A 21,752-nucleotide genomic window follows, 5' to 3' on the forward strand; every position below is an offset into this window, starting at 1 on the left:
CTAGTGAGGTTCCTTCCTTCTGGATCTTATAAAGGCAATGAAAAGGAGTCTCTGAAATAAATATTATAAAAGGATGATAAATCTCCATATTGTATTATTAATTAAGCAAAATACAACTCACATTGCTATAACTTCCTAAACAATCTCTTTCCTCCCTATGTCTTGTAAGGTTTGGTTGGTATGAGGTCAAAATTGAATGAAACCGGCATTAGTGATGTATATCTGAGTCCTGATTTAGAAATTTGCAGCATTCTCTTAAACACTAGACTAACAAATCTTGCAGATGCTACAGGATTCAAAATGTGAGATAACAGTAGTTTATAATAATCCAAGCCACTATGGTTGCATTTTATATCTATTTTAGCTTTTGAGAACACTGAGGCAGCTGAATGCTGTCAAATCCTCCAGTGCCTGTCCCTCTTCCCTAGTCTTCTCCTTGAATTCTATGCTCCAGTATTCCCTAACATACCATGACTTCTTGTACCTCTGTGCCTCTGCCTGTGAACCACACTTCTTTTGCTTCCTCATTAGCATGAAGCTGCTTCATGCTAATTTCTAGTCCTCCATCAAAACTCATCTCAGTTATCAACTCCACCAAGAAGCCTTCCTTGGTAATTCCTTACCCCCTAGACCACTCTCGATTTGGGGTATGTGCGCCTATAGCACTTTGTATAAACTTCTAGCAGAGTATATCAAACCACCGCCTAGCTGTGCCACCCTGGTCAAATTACCTATTCTCTGAATTTCTATTTTTCAGCTGTAAAACCAGGAGAATATCTGCATGTAGTGCATGTAGAGTGCAAAGCATTCCCTAGCCCAGAAAAGGCACGCAACACATGGTAGCTATCATTATTACTAACAGAAGTTTGAACTAAAATTGTTCATTTACTTTTCTCTCCTTTCGTAGACTTTGAAAATATAGACTGTGCGCAAGTGTTAGACAAATATCTGTCAAATGAACAAAGAGTAAATCTGTACAACTAAGCAATTTCTGATCAGTAAAGAAGAATGAAAAGGCCTCAAAAGCTAACCATGAAGCTGCAGTATTTTCATGCTGTTCTTATTCTACCAATTTTGCTATTACAGGACAACTGTAGGATGCTATCGAAGCTCAAACGCAACACATAAAATAGCATATATTCTCTTCTCTGAAGAGAGATTTACCATTAAGACAAAAAAATGGTGCCTGACAAAAGAAAAAGGCCTGACACCAGTGAGCAGATGTGTCAGCATTACCATGTGCAACCCGCTGGCTCTGCATGGCCTCAGGACCAAGTTCCTGTTCTGGGGGTGCGGGCAGCCCAACAACAAGATCGAGGTCATCCAGCAAAACAACAGAAGGCTGTCTCCATACTGCCTCTGAGAAAGCCGCCTCTAGGGTTTTTTGTATGTTTTCAAGCCTTTTCCCTTAAAACAGAAGATATCAAATGGTTTCATGTTATTTCAAGGCTAGGAAAGTTTAAGCTGTCCTTTTGAAAGCATTAGAAAAGCTCAAAATTGACTTAACTATGAAAATTCAATCTATGTTTTGTTAATATACCAATCACTAAAATTTGTTAATCATTAACATGGTTTAATTAATACAGCATCAAAAAACTAAGTACTGAATTTTATAAAACTGAAAAAAAGGAATATGCTACTATAATTTCTGCATATATGTATTTATTTATACCTAGTCTTATTCCACAGAGAACATCAGATGGCTTACAACAAAATAGTGAAGTAAAAGCAGGAAAATATAAATGAGAATATGGGATCAAGATTCAGGTAAAATCTAACACAAATGTTAACTGCCTAGAGATCCTAGAGTAGCTATATTTGAATCATAAATTTGGCCTCAAACTTCCTGGTGAATTACAGTTTTAATTTACAAACAGTAGAAAACACACCAATTCATAAGCTAATGTAAAGAGTTCCTGTCACTTAGTTCTAAAACCAAATTTTCACATGAGGCTTCAAGCAGGACTCAGAGATGGTCATATGAAGTAATGAGTTTTTGAAGGCTATTTCTTAGTTTATCATAATCTAGATTAAAAATACTGAGAATATGACTAATTGGGTCTATATGATAGTGTAGTGGTAGCCAAGGGAAAAAACATTAACTACTTGAAGTAAAATCTTTCCGATCTTTCTTTTAATTGAATAGATAATGTAAACATTACAGACTTTAGAAGTATAAAAGTGTATATGGTAACTTGTAATTCTGTTTGCTGTCTGCAGCCATCTACTTTCCCTCCCTTGAGATAACCTCTCTACCAGTTTCCCATAGCAATTCAAAGATAATTTATACCCATTGGAGTATATTCTAAATACTAACTTTCTCGGACTGGCATTTCCAGGAATACAGTCTACAAAGAGTTTTGGTAGGAAAAAAGGCCTCCATTAAATACAGAGAGTTTTAAAAATTTCATTTAAAACATTAGAAAGCCAATTCTAAGAAATTTCAGTTTCTAAGGAATTTCAAATTAGATATTTGTATGTATTAGAAAAACAGCATTTAATAATAATAAAATTTGTCTACCAAAAATGGAATTTATTTAGAGTGTTATCATATCCATACCTCGTAAAGCTTTACAGTCAACTATCTCCACATAGGCATCCAATATGTCAAATGCTTCTTTACAGATTGCCTTGGCTAAAGTTGATTTTCCACTCCCCTAAAAAATAATTAATTCATAATAACTCTCAATATAGTAAATCACAGAAACAGCTTTCTGTCACTGTGGCAACCACAAAGATTCAGCCTCAAGTATACACTACATAGCGTTATATGTCAATTATAGCTCAATAAAATTGGGAGAGAAGCCTATATCCCTGGAACACTAGGATCACCTTATGGTGAATGGCATTTAACATAAGTAAACTGACAGGAAAGAATAAAAATCTGGATTCAGGTAGTTGTAGGAGAGCACTGCAGGATAAGTGGGAAAGAATTATTTCCTAAGTACTCGAGTCTAGGAAAGAAATGTAATATTCTATGAAGAAACCAGGAGGTTCCAGTTTCCTAGTCTTAATAGCAGAATTCAAGTATTATGTAACCATAGAGAAGGTTAACAGTTGACAACATAACATCAGAACTATAAACACCATTAAAAGGGGCATTTCTCCACCCCACCACCAAACTTGATTTACACTAAAATCAAAAGTTAAAAAAAAGAGAGGAGTATCCACTAGACTAGCTGATGTGTGGGATATGCAGGGGTTACTAAAAAACGGCTTTTCTTTTAAGCTGCTAGGAGCTGAATGTACCCTATATTTATTATTAGTGCCTATATAAATATCTAATTTGTTAGTTAAAACGATCACTGATACGTAAATCTTTTACCTTTAAAAACAGGTAAAGCTTCATTATTTGTTACTAGAAGAGAATAATATAAACTATAAATAATTATTCTAGATAAATAAAACTTATTCCTATTTAATTTCAATTATTTTTAATGGAAAAAATATGACACACTTCCCTATTATCTTTAACTGTAATTTTAATTCAGTTTCTTGGTGATTTACAATAAAACTGTGACCATCGATTAGTGTACAGTGTAGCCCTCAGAGAATATTAAGGTGGACACAACTGTGTACTTTTATATTAAATGACTCCAGACTATATATAGTTGTGATCCAATATGCATTTAATTTTTTTTAAAAGCTTAATTTTTTTCCTGATTATAAACTAATATTTAAAAAACTCAAAATAACTGTAAATACATAAGAGCATAGAAAGGTAAAAGTCTTCTGTAATCATCACACCGCACAGAACGCTCTCAATTGTTTTGATGTGTCATCCTTCCAGGCGCTCCACACACATTTTATGTAAATTTATAAAGATGGAATTATGTATTCATGCAGATTTACAATAAATCATTGTCCTTTTCAACAAATATAGAGCTGCATCTGCTCCCTAGTTCAACGCCACTATGGGGACGTATTGGGTCCCTTCCAAAGTGCATATTTAGGCTGCTTCCAATTTTTATTTATTATAAGTATAGCTAAAATAAACATCCATATACATATAAGTTTACTTATTTGTCAGGTTATACCTTTAGAGTAAATTTGTAGAAGTGGAACTACTATATCCAAAACTTATTTTTCTAAACATTGCTACAATACCCCCTAGAAAGGCTGTATTTGGTAGGTTTTTATAGTTCTTTCAATACAGGTTTCCTCCCTCAATCACTAATATTTCTTACCATTGTTGCTTTGTCTAGCTTTAACAGCTCTGAATCACTTCTAATCTTGTTTCTCATTACTGTGGACTGAAAAAACTGCCAAGTTTGTTGTACAAAGTCTGAAATTCAGCAGGCATTCAACAAACACTACCATGTTACCCGGTTACAGAACTGTATTTATATTCAAAGTCAATGGGCTCCAGAAAACAAAGAAATTAGGGGTTTTGGGGTATAGGCCTCACCTGTCATAATCATTTTGCCTAGTCAAAGGGCCTTTTCTTCTCCTTCCTCAAAGTAATTCACATTTGCATAGTACTTTTCAGTTTAGAGTCCTTTCATGTATATTATTTCCCTTAAGTGAGGTAATCCTAAGAAGGCAGATAAGAAACTAAAAAACTACGTGAGGTCACAGCCAGAAAGTACATGACAGAAATGGGACTCAGATCCAGGTCTTCTGTTAGTTCTTCCTATTAACCATGCTACCTTTAGGTGAGGCTGTAGAAGTCTGGTTTCTGAGTCAGGAGGATATTCATTTTTCAAAATAAATATTCTACCATGATGATGCATTTTGAAATTTGACATAGGTAATTTAGAAACCACATAGAGCAGTTGCTATATTTTACCAGCCTTGCATACTTGGATAAACCCCATTTGAATGTGATGTATAATTCTTTACATACATTGGTTTATTTGATTTGCTAATATTTTGTAGAGAATTTCTGCATCTATGTTCATGAGAGATATTGGTCTACAGTTTTCTTTTCCTGTAATGTCTTTGTCTGGTTTTCGTATTTGGATAACACTGGCCTCAGAATAAATTAAGAAGTATTATCTCTGCTTCTATCATCTGAAAGAGATTGTAGAGAATTAGTATAATTTCTTAAGTGTTTGGCAGAATTAACCAGTAAACCCATCCAGGCTTCATTCTTTCTGTTTTGGAAGATTATTAATTATTGACTAAATTTATTTAGATGTAATCCTTTTTATAGTGTCTGTTTCTTCTTGTGTGAGTTTTGGCAGCTTGTGTCTTTCAAAGAATTGGTCTATTCATCTATGATATCAAATTTCTAAGCACAGAGTTTGTTACTATTACTACTACTATTTTATTATCCTTTTAATGTCCAGGAGATCTGTAGTGATGTCTTTTTAATTTCAATACTAGCAGTCTGTTTAATCTTTCTCTTTTTTTAGTGGTGGGGGGAGGTTTGTTCCAATTTTTTATTAGGCTATTACACAGAGGATTTACTTTGTGATAGTCCATTGGGTTTACAGTTTGCGCATTTCGTTATTTGTGCTTCAACTTAAAAATTAAAAATGTGTATGATTTCCTGTTTTCAATTCACTGATTTCTGCTCTAATTCTTATTTCTTTTCTTCTGCTTGCACTAGATTCAATTCGTTCTATCTTTTCTAGCTTCCTGAGGTGGAAACACATTGCGGTAGTTGCTACATTTTAAATAAGAACCAGAAGAAAGCAACTAGGCTAGTAACAGGAAGAAAAAAGTTATCATATTGGAGTTAACAGTGCACAGAAACAAAAAAGCCTTAAAATTTTGAAATGAAAAAAAGCACAAGGAATCACAAAGACCACACTGGATTCCTGGCAATAATGTGCTGGTAGAGGATAAAACTGTAAGCTCTTTAAAAAAGCAGGGAACCTCTAGCAAGACTGACAAAGTATAAAGAGAAAGAAGACACAAATCACCAATATCAAGAGAATCCGCAGCCATTAAAAGGTAAGAAGGAAATACTGGAAATAATTTATGCTCATAAATTTGACAACTTAGAAGAAATGGAAAAGTTTCTCAAAAACTACAAACTATTAAATAAAACAATTAAGAAAATTGAATTTATAATTAAAAAATTAACAATAAAGAAATTTCCAGGCCCAGATGGTTTCACTGGAGTTTTTACCATTTAAAGAAGAATGAACACCATATTCAATCCCTTCCATAAAACAGAACAGTAAGGAACACCTCTCAACTCTTTTATTACCCTGACAGTAAAACTGGACAAAAGACAGTACGAAAACAGAAAACTATAGGTTAATCTCTCTTATAAACTTAAGTGCAAAAATCCTCAACAGAATATTAGCAAACAGAACTCGCAATATATAAAAAGAATAAAACATCATGACCAAGTGGGATTTGTTACAGATATGCAAGGCTAGTTTGTTATTTGAAAATCAATCAAACCCATCAACACCCTGAAAAAGAAAAATCATACAATCGTATCAGCCGATACAAAAAAATGGCAGGGAGAGCATCACCTTATTTATCACCTCTTTCCCAATATCTAATAGCGGCACTCAAAAATAATATCATTGAATGAATGCTTTAAATATCTTGTGCTAATAACCCTATAGAAAATATTATCAAAACCCAAAGAGAGAAATTAAAAGCTATTAGTGAAAACAAGCACATTTTAGCCACATACCTTTCCTCCTGTGAGTAAAAGGGCTCCATTCCTAAGTCCCGCCACAAGGGACATCAGCTGCTGAGACAAAGGGCGTCCCAGGAGGCTATGCGTGATGTGCTCCAGGGAGGATACGGCCAATGAATTCACTCCTCTGCAAAATATATAAATTGTATGATAAAAAACTAAAGTAGAATAAAATCTATCCATAAAGAATTATGAAACTTTCCTTCCCAGGCTACTTAATCATTTTTAAAAGAGTAAAACCTTAGAAATTCTACCTTACTTGAAAGTATATTCAATTAGTGCCAAATTTGAGTGAAAGCTTTTAAAACTAGTTTTTGGTTTTTTTTTTTTTTTTTTTTTTTACTTTCAAACATATGCAACAACTAAAAGTTTTGTCCTAATAAGATTCTTTAAGAAATCTTAACATACACAAACATCCCCTTCAAAATGATTTGTGGTTTGTTAATCAACATAATCATAAATGCATGCTTTTGAAGTGTTAGGATAATTGAAGACATTTTCTCTTAAACACCGCTTTTGAAATCCAGTTTCAATTTGTAGATTATACAAACATAAAACTTCATGATACTTCTTGACTGATTGCTATTTTATTTCTGATAACATCATAAATTTCTAAAATAGGAGTCTGAATTGAAGAGATTTTATAGTATATAAATATAGTATGCTATATTTAAATATTGTTACTTTATGGCTTAAATCTTTTACTAAAACACATATAGACTATACTATTACAGGAAATCAAATCACTACTATTACACCTACTAAAAGCCTCTGTGAAGAATTCTAAGAGGTAATGATTATATTAGATTTCATGTCACATAAGAGATAAAGAAATTAAAGGTTCTTTTCAGATTTGTCTAAAAAGTTGAAGAAAACACAAATAATCCCAATTAATAAGAATTGAAGGAATAACAATTTGAAATATTTTTAAACGTTCAACTGTTTATAGATTTAACTTTTAAAACAAATTTATTATTTCTAAGAATTACTATTTTATTCAAGCACATACAATCCAGGTCATATTTAGTTATTCTCACAAATCAAATCTCAAAGGAAACTTCTGGTCAAGATGGCAGAGTAGGTAAATACTATGCTCACCTCCTCCTAAAACATCAAAATTATAACTAAATTATAGAACCGCCACCCTTGAGAATTGCCTGAAGACTAGCTGACCAAAACTCCTATAACTAGGACTATAAAGAAGAAATCACATCAAGACTGGGAAGAAGGGCAGAGATGCCAATCAGGGCTTGCTGATCCCACAACCACGTGTGGTGGTTAAGAATCCAGAGTGATATCTAGGTACCCACTGAGGAGAGAAGGCTCTCATCCCACACTAAGCTCCCCATCCTAGGGTTCCAGTACTCAGAGACAGGAATCTCCACAACAGCTGACTGGGAAAATCAGCGGGGATTCATCTGGGTGAGATGGAGGGCCACTGTAGACCCAGACATTCTCTTAAAGGGCCTAAGCAGAGACTCAGTGAGTACAAACACTTGCCCTAAGCACAAACGAAGGGACAGCAGCTCACAAAGTGCCAGGAACATACAGGGAAGAAATGAATTATCTGGCTTTTGAGCAAGGACTCAAGTGCTGGCAGGCACCATTGTTCTTTCGTCAAGCTCGCCTCCCCAGAGTCTACAGGTGTAGGTGGGTACCAAATCTAAGTCATCATTAACCTGGCTAATACTGTTCTCGCCTCACCCTGGTGATTCTCTGAAGCCACTTCCCATCCAACTTACACACTCCTGTCCAAACCACTTTAGAAGCTAATCCACACAAGCAGAGACCCTTAGCCCGTATACAGACTTTCCAAAAATCTCTCATGGGTCCACAAACCCCAAACAAGCAACAGCTGGCTTCGGCATGCCCTGTACCTCTTGCTAAGCAGCTCCAAGCTTGGCATTAGTGGCATCCAGTCTCATTTCACAGCTTAACTAGGCACCTTCAAGCCCGACACAGGCAGCAACCAACCACAGATCACTTTATAACTCCTACCAGGTAGCCCCAGGCTGGACACAGGCAGCGTCTGACCTTGGTCTGCACAGGATCCCCTCCCAAGAGGTCCCAGACACAATACAGCTGATGCCTGGCTTCAGACCACACCAGAGCACCACCCAATTGGTGCCACAAACGACACACCCAAAGGGAGAATGCTATAGGCACCAGAGTCCGGCTAATGCGAATCCCACTACCTGGGGTCAGCCCCCACACAATAGCTTGTCTGCTGTAGTCATGGCTAGTCCTTACAGGCGGTTAGCCTGAGGGTAAATCCCACACACTGATATGCCAAAAGCAATCAAGAATCAACTATAACAGGAGATCATATACAACTCATACAAAATATACCCCTAGAACACACAGATCAAGTGAACAGGGAGACTGAGCCGCCAGGCCCCACAAGACACCTACTACATAAGGCCACTCCGCCAAGAATGGGAGATGTAGCAGATCTAACACACAGAAACAAACACAGGGAGTCAGTCAAAATGAGAAGACAAAGAAACATGTCTCAAATGAAAGATGAGGACAAAACTCCAGAAAAAGAGCTAAACAAACAATTTACCAGATGCAGAGTTCAAAACACTGGTTAGAAGGATGCTAATCAACTTAGGGGAAGAACAGATGATCTCTGTGAGAACTTCCAACAAAGAGATAGAAAACACAAAAAGAAACCAGTAAGAAATAAACAATATAATTGAAATGAAGAATACATTAGAGGGAATAAACAGATTAGATGAAGCAAAGGATCGGATCAGCAATAGGGAAGGTAAGGCAGCGGAAAATATCCTATTAAAACTGCAAAATGAAAAAAGAAACAAAAATATGAGGATAATTTAAGGGATCTCTAGGACAACATCAAACATAATTATATTCGCATCACATGGGGTACCAGAAGAAGAAAGAGAGCTAAAGATGGAAAACCTACTGGAAGAAATGATGACTAAAAACGTCTCTTACTGGCAAAGGAAATAGACATACAAGTTCAAAGAGGCCTACACTAAGGCACATTGTAATAAAAAGGCCAAAGGTTAAAGACAAGGAGAATCTTAAAAGCAGCAAGAGAAAAGTAGTTACCTACAAGAGAGCTTCCATAAGGCAGCTGATTTCTCAACAGAAACTTTACAGGCCAGAAGGGATTGGCAGGAAATACTCAAAGTGATAAAAAGCACGGACCTACAACCAAGATTATTCTACCCAGCAAAGTTATAATTTAGAATGGAAGGAGAGATAAACAGCTTTCCAGACAAGAAAAAACTGAAGGAGTTCATCACCACCGAACCAGAATTACAAGAAATGTTAAAGGGACTTCTTTATGAAGAAGAAAAAAATATAAATAAGATTGCAAAGAAAAAAATTCTCACTGACGAAGGCAAACACATAATAAAAGCAGAGGATCTACTATTTTAAGTAATATCAACCATCTGAAAATATCTTGAAAATTAGTTTTGATTGATTGTGGATGGTTTTCTTCCATTGTAGACACAAAGCTCTTGATTAATAAACAAATCAGTCATAAGGGGAAAAAAAGGTAGAGAATCAACTAACACTAAAGTTGATACAAAGGTTAACAGGCAGAAGTAGGAAGATCATGTGTAATTAAACGGTAAATTACAGGATACACACACACACACAAACAGTAAAAAGTAGTGACAAAAATATAAACATGGAAGGAGTAAATATGATAGTGTTTGACGTAAGTGACCATTAATTTAAAATGGAGTGTTATAAACATAGCTTGGTATATATGAAGCATATAGTAGCCACAAATCAAAAATCTACAAGAATCTACGGCCATGCTACCCTAAACATGCCTGATCCCGTCTGATCTTGGAGGCTAAGCAGGATCAGGCCTGGTTAGTACTTGGATGGAAAGACCACTTAGGAAGACCAGGTGCTGTAGGCATAAAAAAAAAAAAAAAATCTACAAGAGCTATCCAAGAAATAAAGGAATCCAAACACAGCACTATAGAGAGACGTCAACATATGAGAAACGAGAGTAAGAGAATAAGGAACTGAGAAAAATTACAAAAAACCACCAGAAAACAATAAAATGGCAATAATTACATACCTATCAATAATTACTTTAAATGTAAATGGATTAAATGCTCCAATCAAAAGACAAATGTTTAAAGATGTGGTACATATATGCAATGAAATATTACTGGACAATAAAAAGTAATGAAATCTTACCATTTACAACAACATGAGTGAACCTAGAGGGTATTACGCTAAGTGAAATAAAACAGAAAAAGGCAAATACAATATGATTTTACTTATATGTATACTCTGAAAAACAAAATAAATGAACAAACTAAACAAAATAGACTCATAGATACAGAGAACTGATGGTTGCCAGATGAGAGAGGGGTTGGGAAGCAGGGTGAAAAAAGTGAAGGCATTAAGATGTACAAATTGGCAGTTACGAAGTAGTCATAGAGATGTAAAGTACAGCATAGGGACTATAGTCAATAATCTTGTAATAACTACATATAGTGTCAGGTGGGTAATAGACTTATTGGGGGGATCACTTTGTAAATTATATAAATGTCTAACCATTATACTGTACACCTGGAACTAATATAATATTGAATGTCAATTGTAATAAAAAATATTCAAATCTCAAAGTAAAATTTCTAATAAGCTTCAGACTTTTAGTTACCTAAGACAAGGCATATTATTAAGCTAGGTGTGAAAACAGAAACAATCCTTGAAAAAAATATCTACTATGCATTTAGGAAGATTATTCAATGACATTAACATCTACTTGAATATTTACACATAAAAACTCTACCAGACATAATATCAAATATGACTCTAAACATGGTAGTTTGGCCATAACTTCTTACCCCAAGCAGTTCAGCTTTAAAAAAGGAAGAATAAAATCAATTTCCTCATTGTTTTCTTCTTTCACCATAGGCTCCAGAAGGACCTACAGTAGCAAGGAAAAATCAGTTTTACATTTCAAAGTTACATCTTTTGACTCTTTTTCTTGGATCCCAGGAAACTGGATCATTGATTCCATTACACCAGAGAGAAAAGATATACTGTACATGTAAGATCATTACTTAAAACAGCTTTGACAATAATTTACTCATCCAAGGAACACAAATACTTATGGTCAATAAACAGTAAAAACGTCATCTCCTTAATGGGTTTTCAGATCCATCCTTATTTGCAATTTTTATTTGTGTCACATTTATTCTTTTCACAATTCTTACATTTGTATCTTCTCTAAATGGCACTCCTTCAATTATATTTCAAAAGCAAAGAACCAATGTCTAATTCTAAACCACTGAAATTATAAATGACTAGAGCATCTTCAATTTTATGACAAGAATGAATATTCTAAAACATAATAATCCAAAAAGATGACTTTTAAAATACTTTTGGTAGAAATGTAATATGATAATATTTACAAAGAATTGAGAAGCTAAGAATTGCCAAAATAATAAGAATTGTGCAACAAAAAATATGAATTTTAAAAATCACTAAAGCTAAGTTCTCCTTTGTTTCAATACAGGAAGAATTTTATATCATGATCCCTTTGCCAGTTAACATGATCAATTCTATTTCTGAAACTTAATTGTGCTAAGGCATTGATTTTAAATTTAAGATAAATCAATAATTTTTTAGATAAGTTAAAGAGATTATAGAATATTTTAAATCAAGTTATTCCTTACTCTTATCTTTTGAGTTTCTAATACACTTTAGAATGCAAGGTCTTACAGGTAAATTCACACTTTATTATCAATTACATGTAATAAATATTATTTCATTAAATATTCAATAGTATGTAATTACTTGTATTGTGATCTTCTGCAGCAGATTGGTACTCAACAGAAAAATATTTTTCTCTTTTTCTTTTTCCCAAGAATGAACTATATTCAGAGAAAACTCCTTCAACTCTATTGAAAAGAAAGTTAATAAATGTACAGTTAGTACTGAAGCTGAAGTGAAATAATTTAAGATTTCAAGTATCAAATTTATTTAAGTTTAAATAAAGGCATTCTTTGGTATGTAAAATGTTTACGTATGTATCCTGTTCTCATGAAAAACAATGAAAAATTTTGACTTCAGTAGGAAAAATATCAAAATAACAGATAGAATTTACCCACCATCTTTAATTCCCAGCTTAATATGTTCTTCCTCTGATATTATCAAAGGAAGTGTGGTCAAAGTAGACTGCTGTAGCCATGAATAGAACACAGTTTTTATGTCTTCTTCACTTATGTCTTTAGGCTGCCAGAGAAAATGAAAGAACAGTAATAAATTGCCCTCATACCTGACCTTAACCCTAACGTCCTTATTTTAATACATTGTTAATAAAATGTAAACCTCACCCAACAAAACCAGGAATGTTGTTCACATTCTATAGTCACAGATTTAGATTTGACATTCAGTCAGTACAATGGGTACAGTGTAACCTGAAGAAATATTCACTCCAGTGGCAGCAGTCTAAATGCTGCTTTTCACTATCCCCAGTGATGCACATGCCATGATTTGGCTCACTCAGTAACCATTCCAACACCATTCTCCTTTGCCTCCTTGTACTACATAGGTGGGAAAGCAAACTCCTAGTGTGGACTCCTTGTTTGGAGGTGTGCATGTGGATGTATGGAAATATGTGTGTATATATTAAGTTTTTAAAACTTATTTGAAATTAAAACCAGGAAAAACAAAAACTCAGTTATCTCTCTTCATCCAGAGTCAAGCTTTTTAATTGCTAATTAAACTCAGTTCAGATCTTGATCACTACCAAAAGCAGTCTAAACTAAGAAATTACTTTCCCATTCGTAAAGATCACAGAAATAGTTACTTCTGTGGATATTATTGCAATGGGATTAAAGACCTAAACAAAGTCATAAAATGAAAATGAGAACTATTTAAAATCAAGACTTTTAGAATCAGAAAGGAATTCACAGTTTCTCTAGAATCAAACATCTTCATGTCCTAAGTGATACAATCATAGCCCAGAGAGACCGGTCAAAGTCATAAAGCTTCCACTAAAATATGCAACGTATGATAGGAAAGGAATTCTGTAGTAATATCCCATCACTGAGACAAAAAAAAAAAAAAAAAATCTCTTGATCAGTTGCTAATTGTTTTCATACATAAGAGACATAACTTTGGAAAAAGACTTAGGTCAATAACCAAAAGTTAAAACTACAACTCACTCTGTACTGTTCAGCCAATGTGCTAAATGCTCAGTTACACAATCTTATGGAAATGGTGTTCTACGTGTTTTACTCTTCTTCAGTCACATAATATAAGCTATCTTATCTGAGTTTTCATTAACTAGAAAGTTCTGTTAAATTGGTTCTTCTATGACATGACCATCATGATCCTGAGGATCCAAGGGCACTATTTGAATTACCAGAGAAGAAATTTTTTAAACATATAATACAATAATTTTCCTGCATTATCATTCTCTGAGAACTGGTAACCCAAATGTTACAGTTGATAACACCCTCCTTCCTGATCATACCAGTTTCTAAAGAATTAACAGAACAGAAAAGTAAAACAGTCTAGCACTCTTTCATGCTGCAATTTTAATGCTGAAATAACATGGAAAAAAATCTTTAATTACACAGATGTAGAAAAAATATCAATCTTTCATAAGCCAAAATTATTCATATTTGTATTGGCACATAATACGTGTATTGCTCACTAAAGTCTTCATTCCTCAAGACTTCTTGGTTTCTCAGAAAGTTAAACACAGACATTTGCAACAACATAATAACCTAGAAGTTATTTTGCTGAGTGAAATAAGTCAGAGAAAGATAAATATCATATGATTTCACTTATATGCAGAGTCTAAGGAACAGAAAAGAACAAATTAACTGAAAATAGACTAAAGACTTACAAATATAGAGGACACTCTGGTGATGGCAAGAGGGGAGGGAGGTGGAGGGCCGAGAGAAAGCAGTGAAGGGTTAAAGAAGTACAAATTAGTAGTTGACAGAGGGTCACAGGGAATGGGGAGCATAGCATAGGGAAGGAAGTCAGCAATAATGTAATAGCTATGTGTAGAGCCAGAGGGGAAGATAATCTGGGGAATCGTCTAACCAATAAATGTCCAACCAATGTACTATATACTTGAAACCAAAAATAAAATGCTGGGGGAAAAAAGTTAAAACACAGAATTACCATATAATCCAGCAATTCTACTCCTAGGTATATACTAAAAACATTGAAAGCAGGGACTCAAAAAGATACTTGTGAAACCAACATTCATAGCAGCATTATTCACAATAGCCAAAAAGTATAAACAACCCAAGTATACACCGACGGATGAATGGATAAACAAAATGTGGTGCACACATAGAATGAAATGTTACTCAGCCATAAAAAGGGATGAAGTTCTGATACATACTACAACATGGATGAATCATGAAAACATGTTAAGTAAAATTATAAGCCAGGCAAAAAGGACAAATAATTTATGATTCCACTTATATGAAAGATCTAGAATAAGCAAATTTAGAGAGACAGAACATAGAGGTTACCAGGAGCTGCAGAGGTCGGTGTGGGGAGTTACTGTTTAATGGGCAGAGGTGACGGAAAAGTTGGAAATAGTGGTGATCGTTGCACAACATTAAAAATATAATAATGCCACTGAATTGTACACCTAAAAATGGTTATAACATTTACAACAATAAAGCAAAAAGGAAAAAGACTTCTTTGTCCTAGTCAAAAGAACTACAACATTCTTACTACTTAAAGCAACTAGAAATTTTAAAACACGTGTAAAACAACTGTGACATAACATAAATTTAAACTCACTAAGTTTTCTCTTGGTTGTAATTTTAGAGATCTTGGAATTATAGGGGTAATTTCCACTGGAGTTATTCTGACTACTGCATGCATTTCTATATTTAGTCTCTTCCTCAGGTCATCTGGGATCTGAAATTTAAAAATAAAAATATAAATATGCTCAAAGCTTGATTTAAAAATATTCCAGTGTATAGATATTCATATTAATGTCTATCAGGTGAAATTTTAGAAGCTATCATGATTCATAGTATAAACAGGATATGCAGCTTTGGTTATACCACATATATTTCAATTTCCCCCCTACATTTCTTTAACATCCTCTTTAGAATGGGATCAATCAAGTCAAACCTATCTGAGTACCTGATGGCAACTACCCCTACTCTTCCCTGGCCATGGCTCCCGACCTTTAGAATGGAAAGTGCAGACTCCTCATTGCTATCTCATGTGGCCCCCAAGACTTTACCATTACTTCTTCACCCTGAACTCATCGTATAATAGCAAAGAAATATAGGGGTATCCAGTACCTAATGGCAGAACCATTAATAGAAGGAGCTAAGTAATAACAAGCTCAGCATTGGATAATTTAGTTTTAGACATGGAGTGGGACATCCTAAACTGAGTTTAGAGCTAACAAAAAATAACGAGGCAATGATCCAGAGCTTCAGACCAAAGAAATTAAACCTTTGTTAAGTTGCTTTCATAAAGGTCAAAAGTAAAACTGTGAGATTAAAGAAATCTACACAGGAAACCCCCTTTCCTTCCTATTTTTCTTCACTGTGTTAATTTCCTCACTTTCTGACCATGAAGTTTCACTTCACAGTGGTTCAAAATTAGGGTCAAATAAATGGGGCTGGTGACTCATTTCACATATTTAGCTTTAATATTTGAAGTCAGGATGAGAGAGTTGAAAACTAGTTGCTCTATTTTTTCTCCCCATTACACACAAGTTAAAGAGCTGGTACCAGCAGGGTAAGCAGCTTCTGGGTATATTCCAATCCGGGTGCCATCACAGAGAACAGGAAGGTCATCTCACGCTGAGGATCCTTCTCTATGCTGGACATTTCCCCCTAACTGTAACAAGTCCTTTGTTTTCAAGAACTTGGAAACAAATCTGCAGGTACAGGCTTTGTAGGGCACTCCAAGCTAAGCGTGAACTAAAGAGTCAGCCTGCCTAGGTTTGACTCCCAGTTCTACTTACTATCTATATAACCCCAGGCAAGCAATTTTGACTTCTCTGGGCCTGTACCTAAGGTTATACTAAGTTTACTAGGCAGAAAATACACATTCTTTACCCAAAGACTTTACCCTCCATTCAGAAATGTGTCCCTGAAGAGACACTATTTATTATACTAGTTTTGAATTTATATATATTACTCTAATTCATAATTTGAGATAGTTCAAAGAATGTAAAATGAGTTCCTCCCAAATTATAAAATTTATACTAACCCAGACTTTACCAACATGGAGAGCCTCTACTTTTGTGGTGTATTTTATGGCATTCTTCAATTCCTCAAGTCCATTCCAGACTACCTTCACCACACAGGCCTTAGGAGCTTCTTGACTGTGGATTGGGCTAATTCGTTTTTGATCTACTGGTTCTGACATCTGTTTCTCTTTTTCAGGTGACAGGACATTTTGCTTTGTTTTATTTTGCTGTTGCTTTGGAGAAAGTAGCTTAACCAGCTTTCCATAGGTTACAGTAAAGCTAGGCTCCACATCAAAATATTCTTGGTCCCACGGAAATATATGAATGGCAGAGTGTTTGTGAAACACAGAATTTGCTGGTGCATTACATATACTGGGAGGTTGAGATTTGCATACTCTGAAAATATTATATAAAGGAACAACTTTTGACTGCATATTTTTGAAAGCATTGATTTCAGTTATACCCCAAGATGTCTCTTGTTTTTTCTCAGACCCAAAAGAAAAAATACTTCCTATCAGAGTCCATAAACTTGGTATTGATGGTGAGTCAATTATATCTGCTGAATCTATTTTATTGGACCTAGTGACTTTTATAGTATTTGACTGAAGTTGTTTGGTTTGGAGTTCTTTTGTCAATTCTTTTTCGTCTTTTCCATAATTATGAAATGTTCCACATGTGTTATCTGCTTTAGAAAATGTTTTCTCTTTGGCTTGGCGGGTCTTTGGCTGAATAAGGAGTTTTGTGTCAGTTTCCAGCCTTCCATAAGTAGCAGTTGGTATTAGTGTAACTGTAAAAAATAAAGTTCATTAGTGCATGTTTACCTCTGCTTTGGACTCACTGCTATGGTATAGAGTATGAAGACAAATATTACAATAGCACCTACCGATTTGGATAAATATGTAAGTTTGCTGATCAACCCAAACAGGAAAAATGGCTTTTGGGAAAACTATTCGAATTTGATCTAGAAGATGCTGTTCAAGGGAAACAGCATGCAGCTCCTAGAATCAACAACAAAAAGATCAATTTACTGTACATTTTGTCCATTCCATGTCTAGTAAGAAAATCTCAAGTCATTCTTACAACTTGAACCAACTCAGAATATATAATGAAACTCAGAGAAATCTAAAAGCATTGATATTTTGAAGTACTTTAATCTTAAACTGGAATAGTTCTCATTGTATTTTCTTTACCAGTATCTCCCAATCATCTGCTGAGAGGGGTTCCACCTCAACTTGTTGACAAGATATCACATGGGAACATGGCTTGAGAAACACCTGAAAAAAAAATGAAAAATGTAAAACTACTTTTAAAAGATCGTTTTGTACCCCTAGAAAATAAAAGTTCTTGTTTTAGGTAGGCAATTAAGTGTGAGTCTGTCTGTGTATAGTCCTTCATTTGACAAATATTTATTAAGTACGTATTCTTAGTCTTTGATATATTAAGCATTTTAGTAAAAATTATTTCACAATTATAGAATAAAGAAAAATACATCCTAGCGCGTTTTTTTTTTTAAAAAATGAAATCACTTTTTTAAAAAATGTAAGTTTAAAAAATGCAAGAAGAAACAACAATGTCATCAAATTATGGCTTGATCTACTATGTAAATATTATTTCTAGAAGTTTTGCAACTGTTAGTTTTATAACTACTCCAAGCCATGCTGCTTCTAGAAAACTAAGAAACACACTGAAAGAGAGATCACAGTCAATTATTTAGAAAGATAATTATGCACAGCTAAAAGCAAAGTAAAACAAATAACCCCTTATTCCAGTATACAGATATACATGAAACGCCAGTGTGTCTCAAGAAGCTAGAATCTACCATCTTACTTTCTTTTCTCTTCTGTTAGCATTTCTGAAGAGTAGAGGACTAAAATCCAAAGCCACTGAGAATTAAATGTCCCAGGTAACCAGCCTGGGAAGAAAGGAAAACTGTAGCTTGCTATGTAATCCTGGGGACAATATTCCGTTTCCCTTGGTTTGCAGAGCTAGGCACCAAAGTTCGTGATTTCTAAGGTCACTCTGGAACTAAAGTTGTAAGATTCTAGCAAAAATTTAGGGTAAGCGAAGGATTACATCTAGACCTATGGATTTCTCATCAGTGGTCTAATCCCATTAAAACATGAACAAAATTAGTCTGGACTGAAACAAGTTAAAAAGATGTGACACTCTTGTGTACCGTTGTGGGAAACTGGTAATTAGGAAGCAAGTTAGCCTCATTTATCAAATTTTTTAATGTGCAACTCCCTAGACTCGGCAATTTAATTTGTATTTTATTCCATGTACATACAGAGGTGTTTGATGCATATTATTTGTAATACACTGAAAGATATTTCTGATATAGTTTGTGGGAAAAAATTGCAGAAAATATGTATGATCTCATTTTTTAAATCCTAAAGTTCTAGTGAGATCCCGACATATGATACACACTCATTCTGAGGCTGGAGTTAGAGAAATGGAAAAACATTTTTTACTTGCAATTGTAAAATATCTGTAATGAATAATGTATTACTTCTGTAGTTTAAATATTTTTAAAAGAATAAATTGAATATAATAAAATGATAAAACAGATATGAGTCCTTAAGCTTTAGTGTTTACAATCTAAACATATTAAGTTCATAGGCAAGACAAAAATGGAAAAATAATAACCCTCTTTTCTGGATAGATTTTTTTTTTTTTAAATCAAGTATAACCCTGAAAGGTTAGAAAATCTGTCAGGAATAAATGAAATAAAGTTCAGTAATACAAAGTAAAATGCAACAATTTATGAAGCAAAAATAGTTGCACAAAAACAAAATTAGGGAACCTGAAAAGTGAGTAAAATAGTAGAATACAAAAATTAGAGAGCACAGTAGACTACAAGATAATGACTTAACATCAGAGTATATGGTAGATAACGACTTAACAATGGTGTATACAGTCAGCTTGAGTATCCTGGACTAATTACATTGTCATCTCTCCTCAAAAAAAAATTCAGAACTCTAAATTTTATTTTCATTCCTATATTATGCAATATTAGAAAAAAAATCATTGTCATGACATTTTGTGCTTACCTGTTCCCCATTTGAGAGTCCAAGTTTCTGACCAACTTGTCTGTTAATTTCAGCCACATTTTCACCTTGATTGTTAAAATGCCTCCCTTGTACCCAGCTCAAGAACACAGGCTGGTGACCCCAGGTTACTTCTATAGCTTGATTCTATTTATTCAAGAAATAAAAAATGGGGGGAAAGGTTTTAAAAGATTTTACATGTTTTTCTGGATTCACGTAAAAGGTAAAACTATTATTGCAATACACACAAAAAGAGTTCTATAGATAGCTGACTACTCTCTGTTGGTTATAGCTCCTCGGGCAAGAGAAAAGAAAAAATAAACAAATGGAACCACATCAAACTAAAGTTTCCGCACAGAAAAGGAAACCATCAACAAAATGAAAAGATAACCTACTGAATGGGGGAAGATATTCATCAATGATACACCCAATACGGGGTTCATATCCAAAATTTATAAAGAACTCATACAACTTAACACAAAAAAAACAGTCCAATTAAAAAATGGGCAAATGACCTGAATAGACATTTCTCCAAAGATGACATACAGATGGCCAATAGACATTTGAAAAGATATTTCATGTCACTAATCATCAGAGAAATGCAAATTAAAACCACAACATCACCTCACACTTGTCAGTATGGCTATCATAAATAAAATCAACAAGTGTTGGCAAGAACGTGGAGAAAAAGGAAACCCTTGTACACTACACCATTGGTAGGATTACAAATTGGTGCAGCCACTGTGAAAAACAGTACGGAGGTCCTTCAAAATTACCTTATGACCCAGTAATTTCACTTCTGTGTATTCATCTGAAGAAACCTAAAACACTAATTTGAAAAGATATATGCATTCCTATTTTCAGTGCAGCATTATTTACAATAGCCAAGATATGGAAGCAACTTAAATGTCCATCAATAGATAACTGGATAAAGAATATGTGGTACATATATACAATGGAGTATTAGTCATAAAAAATGAAGTTTTACCATTTGTGACAACATTGATGGACCTGGTGAATATTATATTAAGTGAAATAAATCAGACAAAGACCAATACCATATGATTTCGCTTATATGTGGAATCTAAAAAACCAGAATGAACAAACAAAACAGAAACAGACTCAGATACAGAAACAAACTGATGGTTGTCAGATAAGAGGGAGTTTGGGGGCTGGATGAAAATGGCGAAGAGATTAAGAAGTACAAATACGCAGTTATAAAATAGTCAAGGGGAAGTAAAGTAGAGAATAGGGAATATTGTCAATAATAATGTAATAACATGTATGGTGTCAGGTGGGTACTAGGCTTATCAGAGGGATTCACTTTGTAGTTATAGAAATGTCTAACCATTAGGCTGAACACCTGAAACTTATTGAATGTCAACTGTAATTGAAAAAAAATTAATGTAACCATATTTATTTATTAGAGTAATAAACGTACACAGAAAATGTACAAAATCATAAAACATGAGGGTAAGTCCCTGTTACTAGAGGTAATTACTGTTAATAGATTTTTATGCTTCCAGATATTTTATATTATGCAGCTTCTTAAATAAAAATTTTAAAGTTCTAGAACTATGGAAACATTTACAAGTTAAAAAATAGCAAAATATAACATTTATTCTAATTAAAAACATTTACATAAAATATTTAAGTTAATATTAAGAAAAGACAATATTTTCTATGCTTTAAGAATTATAAAATCATTATAGAAACCTGGGAAAATATATAAACTTGAAAGGAAAAAAAGGAATTATTGATATTTCCTCCACAGAAAGACAACCATGTGAACAATTTTATCTATTTCTGGCTAATCCTTTTTTTCTTTGCCCAAGTTATTTTAATTATTAAATTAAATTTATTGGGGTAACATTGGTTAATAACATTATAGAAA

The 21,752-nt window shown here is 34.0% G+C and overlaps 1 protein-coding gene and 1 pseudogene across 3 annotated transcripts in view; one reads left to right on the forward strand and one right to left on the reverse strand.

Annotated features, from left to right (window-relative positions):
• PEX1 (peroxisomal biogenesis factor 1) overlaps positions 1-21,752 on the reverse strand; it is a 45,690-nt gene that overhangs the window by 22,487 nt on the left and 1,451 nt on the right. For all 3 annotated transcript variants that reach the window (XM_036230342.1, XM_016161309.2, XM_016161310.2), the window contains exons 2-12: positions 19,862-20,005; positions 18,002-18,085; positions 17,695-17,809; positions 16,832-17,598; positions 15,395-15,514; positions 12,727-12,850; positions 12,413-12,516; positions 11,458-11,540; positions 6,602-6,734; positions 2,561-2,657; positions 1,237-1,407 (exon numbers count right to left, since the gene is read on the reverse strand). In XM_036230342.1, coding sequence (XP_036086235.1) covers positions 1,237-1,407; positions 2,561-2,657; positions 6,602-6,734; positions 11,458-11,540; positions 12,413-12,516; positions 12,727-12,850; positions 15,395-15,514; positions 16,832-17,598; positions 17,695-17,809; positions 18,002-18,085; positions 19,862-20,005 — 1,942 coding nt within the window. The remainder of the gene's footprint in view (positions 1-1,236; positions 1,408-2,560; positions 2,658-6,601; positions 6,735-11,457; positions 11,541-12,412; positions 12,517-12,726; positions 12,851-15,394; positions 15,515-16,831; positions 17,599-17,694; positions 17,810-18,001; positions 18,086-19,861; positions 20,006-21,752) is intronic.
• On the forward strand, positions 10,395-10,514 carry LOC118611199 (annotated as a pseudogene).

The sequence above is a fragment of the Rousettus aegyptiacus genome, unplaced genomic scaffold (assembly GCF_014176215.1).
Source record: "Rousettus aegyptiacus isolate mRouAeg1 unplaced genomic scaffold, mRouAeg1.p scaffold_m13_p_13, whole genome shotgun sequence".
NCBI classification, from domain to species: domain Eukaryota; kingdom Metazoa; phylum Chordata; class Mammalia; order Chiroptera; family Pteropodidae; genus Rousettus; species Rousettus aegyptiacus.